This window comes from Echinops telfairi, unplaced genomic scaffold (genome assembly GCF_000313985.2).
Source record: "Echinops telfairi isolate 266 unplaced genomic scaffold, ASM31398v2 ScPeMD7_7427;HRSCAF=8465, whole genome shotgun sequence".
Classification (NCBI taxonomy): domain Eukaryota; kingdom Metazoa; phylum Chordata; class Mammalia; order Afrosoricida; family Tenrecidae; genus Echinops; species Echinops telfairi.
The window spans coordinates 5,524,880-5,535,146 of record NW_022111327.1 but is presented as its reverse complement, the minus strand read 5'-3'; the positions used below and the strand labels follow the sequence as shown (position 1 = coordinate 5,535,146).

Below are 10,267 nucleotides of genomic sequence, written 5' to 3'. Positions count from 1 at the left end.
GCTGGGGCCGCGGCCGTTCCACCGTCGCCACCCCCCCGCCGCCGCCGCCCGGTGCCCCGACCCCGGGTGCAAGCAGAGTCTGATGAAGACGACGAAACGTATGTGCGAATGGACTTTGCCCGGCGTGACAACTAGAAGTTGGACTCTCCCAAAAGAGGTGGGTCGGCATTGAATTCATATCCTGAATGTTAATGGGCATTGCTGAATGAATCCATGTGCAAATCGGCCTACAGGGTTAGCAGTGATTGCGTTCCTATTTCCTTAACCATGGAGGGTAGATTTTAGTTATTCAGGCATTACCTTGTGATCTTTGCAAAATCTGATGTTTGATGGCAGTCATGAGGTTCCTTGGGGTGGGGGGCACTGGCTATAATGAAAACGTTGGTTCGATGGGTTAGTGGGTCACTAGGAGTCAGATCCGGCTGGGCAGCACCAAAGGCGCAGTGTCTTCCAGTCGGTTTTGATTCATAGTTACCCTATAGGACAGGGTAGAAATGCTGCTGTGGGTTTCTGAGACCAAAACTTTACCGACGTTGAAACCTCATCTTTCGCCCACAGGGGTCAGTGGTTTCAAACTGCTGACCTTGAGGTTGCCAGCCCAAGGCATAACCCACTAAACCACCAGGGTTCCTACACAGTTTCTTAAGAGTTGCTGAAAGTCAAGGAAGTACAGCATGGGCTTGTTTTCAAACATCACTAAATCATGATGCAAAGAAGGACATCTTCATTTTCAAAGTGAATCTGCGTTTGTCTATAGCAGTACTGTATGCTCAGAGTGAGGTGGGTACAAGAATTTAGTAAGGGCAGAATCTTAAACAGTAACAACCAAGGGTTAACAGTTGGGGCGGATAACGTTCTCCTCTGAAAGTTTCTTTCTGGAAAGCAGCAGTTGTCATGTTAGTGTGCAGTGATTGACCAAGACAGTGGCACCTCAGTTGTTAGCCTGAGAGTGGGGAGGGAGAGCAAGGCATAAATGATCCCAAACTCTTACAAGAAAAGAGGATTCGCCTGTGAAATGTGTTTTTTGTATGGATTTGTTTCATTTGCATACAGGCTGTGTTGCCAGAAACCTTGGCTGTACCTTTTCTCCACCACTTTTCTCTTCATTTTAACAGCCTCCTGCCCCCAAAGGAGGGTGTGGTGGCAAGTTGATAATGGCTATGACCATGATGTGAAAGGTTTACGCAAGTATTTAAAGCATCTGATTGGTGATTCGTCTGGGAAATCATGTAAAACAAGATAACCACCGGGCCGGAGGAAGACCCCCCAGGACATCCTGTCCTGGGACAGTAGCAGGTGTTTGGGGTGTTTGGGGTGTTTGGTTTGTTTTTTCTCCCCAGGGGCCTTTTTCCGGGGAAACAAGACTTAGGTGTGAATTTGGTGGGTGCATTGTCCACTGTTGTCCTCGCCTGTCGCGTCAGGAGATCGTGGGGAATGACCTCTTCATCATCTCAATGCGCCTTCTCTCTTGCGCAGAATGAGCTGCGCTCCCTGTGCAGGGAAGGGGCTGGACCCCAGCAGTTTTCAATCCAGTCATCAGTTTGGTGAACATTTTGCTTTGCTTGCTTCGTGGAATGCTTTTGTGATTGGATCCCTGCCCACTGCGCTTGATCAGACAGAACAAGTCGGGAACTGATCACAACAGTCACCTAACAAGCTCCCTATTTAGTGCAGGTGTAGCCCTTCGCCCTGCTAGAGAAAGCGTGCCCTACAAAAACTCACATTTGTTGCAAGGACACATTAAAGTGTGAGCAGTAAACTGACAAAAGGATGCTTTGGCTTGCCAAAGGATTCAATTCAGGACTCCTTTAAATTGTGAGTTACACTTACACACACACTTACTCACCATGATCACCACCACTACAACCATGAACATACTTTTGAAATACTCCGTTTCATTCCCAAGAATTGTTTACATCACAATCAGCTTTTCAGCAACATAGCTATTTTAGACTGGAAAGTACACCTGAAGAATTGGTCTCAGGCTGTTGTTTTGAGTCTTCCTGCTGAAGAGACACCACGGCCTTTGGTGCAGGGGACACTGAGCTGCCCGTGTGTCCCTGGGGCATGTTGAACAGGACAAGTTTTCAGAGAAGTTTTTTAGAAATGTTTTTAAAGAGTAAAACTTGTTCCTCAAATGAACTCTGACTTCCCAGGGATTATCTCCATTCAGTTAAGTTACTGACTTATAAATCTCACGTCAAAGGACTTTGTAGCTATTTTTGAGACTTAACACTCTTTAAATGTCTTCTTTACTGAGGAAAAACCATCCTAACTTTCATGTGAATACAGCTGAACCTCACAGAGAACCTGAAGGGCAAGAAGGTGGAAGCTACGCCCTTGGGAATGGAACACTGGAGCACCTTACAAATGTAAAGTTGTTTTGAATGATGTGATTGGATTAACAAAGAAGGGACCTTTCCACAGGTTAAAGGAATTATATTGGTCCTGACGTAATCCTAGCACCTAATTTCCTGAGGCCTGGAAAAGGAATTGCTGAGGGGTGAATGTGAAACAACCCTTTGCGGGGACTATATTTGGTGGCCATTTTCATGTCACTTGCTGTGATAAACTGTTGTCCATAAAATCTGCTAAGAGCCAACCAGGTGATTCTAGCCATTTTATTTGTTTTGTTTTGTTTTTTTAACTACAAAGCTATAGAATTATTTTCCACCTATCTTTTCTCTCTGTCTTCTTTCTCTACCCTTAGAAATAGGGAGTGGGGGAAATACATTCATGGGAAGAAACAAAAATATGATTTGACAAAGGGACAAAGGCAAAACCTTTACTAGCAGTTGGGAAGCTAAAGAGGTCATTTTAACTTATGGACAGTGTCCTGGCACACTGCTGTTATTAACGATTGTTTCTATAGTTCTACATCTTCAAAGTCCCACTTTTCAGTTAGTCTTCACTTTCTTTTCAAATGCTGTTCACGGTCTCCACTTAATGGTGGAATCTGCCATACAGTCTCATGCCTCTTAAACGATACACGAGGAAATGGCTTTTTAGTTGCTTTGCTTTTTTTTCACACTTGGAAGGCATGGGCTATCAGTGTGAGAAGTTAGAATGTAGTTCTGTGTGCGTGTGTGTGCGTGTGTACTTTTAGTCTTTAACCCACATCTGTATTTTTGCTTCTTTCACCTTTCCTCATCTAATGTAAAATTTGTAGCAAGAAACACCTTGAGGTGGAAAATGGACTGGTTTTCTTCCCCTCCCCCCCTCTTCAATCCATAGGAGGATGAGAAGGGCAGCTCTGGAACAGGTGAGAGAATTGGCCAGCCAAGTGAGGGATTTCATGAAAGCATTTGGCATTCCAAAGCAAACCAACCAACCAAAACGCAAAACCGAAAACCTGTGCTCATGAACTTTAGCACCATTACTCTTAACACGAAGGCAGTAGCGTATAAGCTGCTTTTCAGTGCACTCTTACCAAATCCCGTTACTATACATGATAGGTGTAGATAGGCAGTGGTTTTCATCACATTGGAAGTCTCTATTTAAAATTACCAGAACAAAATCTTCACTTAGCAGAGCTTTCCCTTTGGTGAGTCACTTATTTCAGGAACTGTTCAACCTTTCAAAATTGGACAGTCGTTTGGAATAATGAGGCATTTGACCTGCAACAATTACAGGCGCGCCTGCACGCAATTAAAGTTAGCTAAATTTGTTTGCAGTCATTATCCATTTGCCTTCATTCTGTTTCAGGAATGATGCTCTCAGGGTGAAAATTCTGGACTTTAAAGGAAGACTAAGGGCTTGAATGAATATCACATAAAAACGCAAGACAAATAGGCTTTTACTGCCTCTTCCTCTCCCTAGTCATGGATCAAAATACTTCATCAGCACTGTCAGGGAGTGACTCAGGGAGTAACTCTCACTGCTAGGAAGCCGACTCAGGCTTAATGAGCATTATGCACCCCACCCCACCCCCCAAAAAACCATGTTGGAATAGATGCCAGTAGGCAGTGCAGGGAGAAGTAAGGACTAGTATGTGTGATATACCAGGGATGGTTGTTAAATTACATGCCCTAGTGGTGCATTGGTTTAACTACCTTCATGGTCAGGGTAGTGGTTCCAACCCACCAGCCACTACTTGGGGGAAAGATGAGGCTGTCTACTCCCCCAAAGTATCTGAGGTCTGGGACCTGGGAAGCCCTGCATTGGATCCCTATGAGTCTGAATGATCTCAGTGGCCGTGGGTTTGGTTTGGGGGTTGGGGACTGGTAAATTGTGCACTCGTTGAATGAGGAGCTGCTTCCTGGCTGCATCCTGCTTTCTGGTTTACAAAGCACCTTCACATTAATTTTTCTTATTGTTGGATGGTAGGTCTGGACCCAAGTTAGCAGGTGATAACAATTTTTCCTGGCATCCAAAGGTAAGTGGCAGAGCTAAAACACCTCCGCTGCACGTTCTCTTGTCAAGCCCAGTGCTTTCCATCAGGCTCGCCACACAGCCTCATAACCCTCTGCTTCATCGGTTTTGCCCCCCACCCATCCTATTGATGAATGATTGGCATTAGAGGCAAGAATATGGGGAGACATTTTTTACATGCCCTCCTATTTGATAGCAACCACTATTTCAGTAACATATTTCAGAGAATTACAACTATGGAGCATCTACCAAGGTGTGAGGAATTTTTATTACTGGGGTCTGATTGTTGGAGCGCTTTGAAAAAAGGAATTTCACCTGTACTGGAATTTGGATGTTGTAAATCTGGGCAGGAATTGGTTCATCTTGAACTCCCAAACCCAATGTTGGTCTCTGTTTGGATCACACAGAAGACAGAAAGTAAAATGAGGGTACATTCAGAAAATTTACATGAATGGTCATTTTCTTAATTAAAGTGCAGCACCCTCTGTTTTCCTCATGATCCCATTATATTTGCAAAATATAGCCCCCCAGAAAGTTTTTAAATTTCATCTCTCCCTTCCACATAATGTCGGATATTCAGATTTAAACCATCTCAGTGGGGAATACCAGAATATGAAATTGCAACAAGTGGAAGAAAAAAAATGCTGTCAAAATAGATGCTCTTCGTTTATTTAAAAACCGACCTGCTTCTGTGGGCCACCAGGCATAGTCAATTTTCAGACGCCTCCAAAATCAAATCCTCTCCTTAGGACATAAAAATCCTTGCTTACAATGAAATTTATTTGGTTTAGCACCTTTTTTTTTAAAGCACTTTAAGACCATGTAAAAAATAGCCCGCAAATTTTATTGGCAATATTGGAAACTAGTGTTTGTAAAATGCTTAATTAAAGCCTGTAGTACGTTTCATGTGTGAGGTGCTGCAGGGCTTGTAGACGGTGAAGATCAGTTACTGGAAAATATTACTTGCTCTGAGTGAGAAATGAGATATTTTTTTCAAACCAACAAACAAAACAAAAACCAAGGACTTTTATCATAATGAAATGAATATATTACAACACAATCACTTTTGCCAAAGGTAGTGAAATTGCTCAATTTAAAGCTCTTGGCCAAATTGCAGTGGTGATTAATGTGTTTGCCATATGCACCTAAACTCTATTTTCTAACGACTTTGCAGCCATTCTTGGTTATTCAGCTACATATTTTGCATTTCTTTTTTTCTTTTGGAAATGCTGGCTAAACCCTTGAAAATCAGGATTTTGTGTGTGTGTGTGTGTGTGTGTGAATGCAGATTCATATCCTATTTCAGGTTTACACTCTTTCTTGAGGGTACCTTTCAACTTCTCTGTGGCCATTTGTTTCTGTAGCGTCTCAGCCGCAGAAACCGTATCGTCCATAGGGTGTTGATAGGTATCTAGCATCTATAGGGAGTCAGAATCGACTTGATGGCAGTGAGTTTGGGTTCAACTTCTGGCCAAGGGTTTAGTGCTTTGTAGCGTGAAGGGACAAGGCAGACTTACACATTTTGTAAAACGAGAGCTGCCATTCCGCTGCTTCACGCCCTTTTCTTGTGTGGTTTGTTCTGTAAATCTTCCCTCTGTATGCCCTTTCTCAGGCTCTCAGGCTAATCAAAAAGTACAAAAGCCTTATCTTTCAGATTTATGCCCAAAGGACTATGTTGGGAGCTGCTACTCCAGAGCCTATTTGCAGTTAGCTAGCAGGTCCCATCTTCCCTACATGGATCCTTGCTCTGCAGGCCCACGGCTATGCAGCCTGCTCACTCTCACTTGCTGGCATAGGGCATCTGGGCCAGGGTTTAAACCTACTTTTCATCGTTGGAGTTGACCATAATACATTGTGAGCTGACCGAATATCCTCCCACTTTTAGGTAGTGGTAATTTGCTAATTCCCCCTCTTGGAGACTTGCATGGCAGTCTTGACTTGAATGAGTGAGAGTGCCAATAATGTCTTATGTCTTGATGCAGCTTTGGCATTGTTCACATGTGATTTCCATGGAGAATCTGCCCAGCAAATGTGACTTAAATTGTGCTTCCAGCCTTGAAGGCAGATTAACCCTGCCTTCACCCTTAGGGCCTGACGGTAGCTGCCTCTCCACATCCCCTCCCAACACACCATGTGGGAGTCCTCATTATGACTCCGTTTTTTCCCATCCATTGTCACCTTGTCCCCAAATATTCCAGCTATTTGAATTGAGAGGACATTATTCTATTTCCTGAACTGGAAGAGAGAAGATTCTGTTTTACTTGTTTTGGGTTTTAATGAAAGCTTCCAACATGCAATCCCATAGAAATTATGTTTGGCTGTAATTGCAGCGGTCCCTCCATTAATCCAGGATATTCATTGGTTCAATGGTGACACTTGTATATATAACTTATGAACATATCTGTTGCATACTTATGACTTGGTATCGAAGACCCAATGTGTGCTGCCAGCTCAACTCAGCTAGCTCACTGCCAATGAGTCTATTCCAACTCCTAGTCACCTCCAAGACAGAGTAGAACTCCCACTGTGGGTTTCTCTAAGTAACTCTTTTACAGGAGTAGAAAGCCTCATCTTTCCCCTGTGGAGTGGTTGCTGGTTTTGAACTGCTGACCCTGCAGTTAGCAGCCCAACACATACCCTTAATTTATGTGGTGCTTTTGGAAGACCCTTCCATAAATTGGTGACAGCCTACACTGGAATTCAAGTCACTTGATTCTTCCTGTTTGCAGTAACTAGACACCAGAGGGAAGCAGCCCAAGAGTATTGGAGGGCAGGTAGGTGAGAAGCTGACCTGGGATGAAAATCCTGTTATGAAAAACCTGTTGTGTGTCCTCCAACACATTGTGTCCAGATAATGAAGATTTTAATAGACATGCATGTGGAAGCCCTGGCACCTGCAAGCACAGGGCAGATAAGAAACAATGGAGCTGAGCAAATGAAGGTTAAGGAGTGTGATCTCTTGGCCTTATAAATTCTTTTGATGCTTCTGTTGCAAACATGTTGTCACCTTCTGAGGAGAACCCTTTGATCTTGCCACTGAGGAAGGAGACAGTGGTCTAGAGGAGCCCTGCAAGATGAATTACCATGACCGGTTTTCACCTTAAAAGGAAGCCCTTAGATTTTTATCAAGTCCTAAGGGATCATCCCTCCTATACTTTCAACCAGGCTGATCTGAGGTGTGGGCGATCTGTTCTTATTGAAAAGAAAATATGTGCCAAAACAAAAGCAGAGTTGATTACAGGGGATACACAAACAAGGCTACACATCACCCAGAGAGGCAAGGCTAAGCTAAGTCCTATAAACACATCATCACCCCTTCATCTTGGGGATGTATGCTTCCATTCCACTCCATCTTCTCGTTTGTTTGCCTTTGAAGCTTTACTTGATTACCCCTGCTTGAGCGATGGCCAGTTGAGTGCAAGGGGAGAGCAGTGTTGCCCAAGGGACAGATCAAGGAATCATCCAAGGAGCTTGAAAAATATGTTTTGAGTTGAAGGACAATTAGAGTTGAAAAGGCAACTAATGTAATCAGATTGGGTTGGGGGCAGTGGCGAATGGCGCGTGATATTGTTCAAGCTGGGCATGTCCCTGCACAGGGGAGCCATTGCTGTTGGAGACTTTGAGTTGTAACACAGGCATGTTTATGTTTCAAATTAAGGAAGTCTGGGATGCCCTGGAGGAAGCACCTCCTTGTCTCTCTCTATAAGTTTCCAGGGATATGAAAGTCGTGTGCTTCATTCGTAGATTAATGTTTAGGTGGATAATCATTATCCAAATTGAAACAGATATTTTCCCGCCGTGTGTTTTGAGAAGAAAGTGATACTGGGAGAGGAGCAGAGAAATGCTTTGACCGACCAATCAGAGTATCAGAGTTCACAGAGCTTATTTTCCTCAGACCAAAAAAAAAAAAAACTCCTTAAAAAGGGTGGGCTTAAGTGGAGAGCAAATGTTTTGAGAATGATGAGGGCAATGAATGTACAAATGTGTTTTACACAATTGATGTATGTATGGATTGTGATAAGAGTTGTATGAGCTCCTAATAAAACGATTAAAAAAAGAGCTGTATGAGCCCCTAATAAAGTGATAAAAAGAAAGCAAAAAAAAAAGGGGGTGGGATTAACTTACCTTTCCAAAGATCTGTAACAAAAAAATCCAAATTAGAGTTAGAAATAAAGATTTCTGACTAGTTGGGAAATAAGGTTACTCCATGAAGCCATTATTTATCACCCCTTCCTGTGGGACTAATTCCATTGAAAATGGACCACGTTTTGAAAAGCAGAGACAGACCTAAAATATGCTTGTCAGCCCCTGGCTGTTTGCTCTTAAAGACAGTTGACTGAGCGGGGCTTCTGCAACCAAGCAAGCATCAGAGGTAACTTCCTTATGCTGCTCTCCAGAATGTACTGACCGGTGGGGGTGGGGTGGAATGCAAAGTCATTTTAATATTGGCCTAAGTCAAACAGGATTATAAAGGCAATTCGGTGGCTCAAGTTCCCATAAGGCATGTCAAAAGCAGGTTAAGTTATTTTTGGATTATCTGGTTTGGGATGGCATTATTCTTTTGTACTAGTGGAGTTGCTCAAGAGGTGACCCATGTATATTGTAAAGTCAACTTGAAATGGCACCCTTCTTTCCTTCATGTTTGGAAGCAATCAAGCGTTTACCCAATGCTACAGGAAAGAAGTTGTAGGGAAAGCTACAGAAACTTAAATAATCAAGATGTTAGTAGCGCTTCTGTCACCTCCAAAAAAATGTGAAGAAGAAACACAACTTAAATAAGAACAAATGTCCCTGATTTTTTGGCATCATATAGTGTTGAGGTTAAGTGTAGTATAGGACAGTAAGAAATTCCCTTTAAAGCACATGCAGTAGGCTGGTATTTAGTTCTGTAAATGTGTTTTCAGATGAAAATCAATTAGTAAACTACGTTCATGGAAATGCCTTTCTTTCCTCAAATCTCCATTAAAAACATCGAGTCCATGAAAGCCCATAGCTATCAAGTCCATTTTGCGTCATAGCGACGCTATAGGACAGAGTAAAACTGCCCTAGTGGGTTTCTGACACTTCCAATGACTCCTTAGATTTGAAGTGGTTGTGTAACGGGATGGAGGGGGGGCGGGGCGCACTTCGCACTCCAATACTCAAAGTAACGTTTGTTTGGTCCTTTTTTCTGACCTCTCTTTTCTCTTTTTCCCACTTCTAGTGTAATTGCCTTGCCAGAAAAACACGCATCAGAAGAAAAATGCTGTTTCCAGAATGTCCTCTTCATCTACTCCAGATCTACCTACGTGGGAAAATTCAGAGGCTTCTGAATAGAAAGCAACCCGAGTTTCAACAAAGCCCCACCCTTTGCTGCTGGCAGTTGGATGATCCAGTCCGCACAGATCATTCACATCGCTGCTTTCTGGATCCAGTGGCTGTTCACATTGTGCGTTAATTTCGTTTTCTTTTCTGGTTCCCCTCCCAATCTCTCGGTCTTTTGAAAAGAAACCAAGTGCTCTACAAGTGAGCTGCCCATAACTCGTTTTCCCCTTTTTCCCTTTTTAGAACTGACACACAAAAAAAGTTTTTCTAAGATATGGCCGATACTAATTCTAACCGTGGATGCTATCTCAATTGAAAAGTGAAACTGTTTAGAAAAGTGCAGCTAAAAAATGATATTGGTGAAAAAGTAGGTTAGATCTGGAATTTTCCCCCACCCTTTTCTGCTGAGTAGGTAGTACCTACACCAAGCATTTTTTGATCAAGGAAACTTTATGCCAACTGAACAGATACCTTGCCATGTGGAGTGTGTTCAGTATCATCAAGGTAGAACCAAAGGGCAGTGTTTGCTCATTAGCAAACCTGCAACATTCTATCTGCATCTGATGTCAGCTACATTGACAGCTGGAGAACA

The 10,267-nt window shown here is 43.0% G+C and overlaps 1 protein-coding gene across 1 annotated transcript in view; it reads left to right on the top strand.

Annotated features, from left to right (window-relative positions):
- The window catches only part of IRS4 (insulin receptor substrate 4), a 13,287-nt gene extending 3,604 nt beyond the window's left edge, over positions 1-9,683 (top strand). The window contains exon 2 of the mRNA XM_013006513.1: positions 9,575-9,683. Within this exon, the coding sequence (XP_012861967.1) occupies positions 9,575-9,683 (109 nt within the window). The remainder of the gene's footprint in view (positions 1-9,574) is intronic.
- Positions 9,684-10,267: the final 584 nt, after the last annotated feature.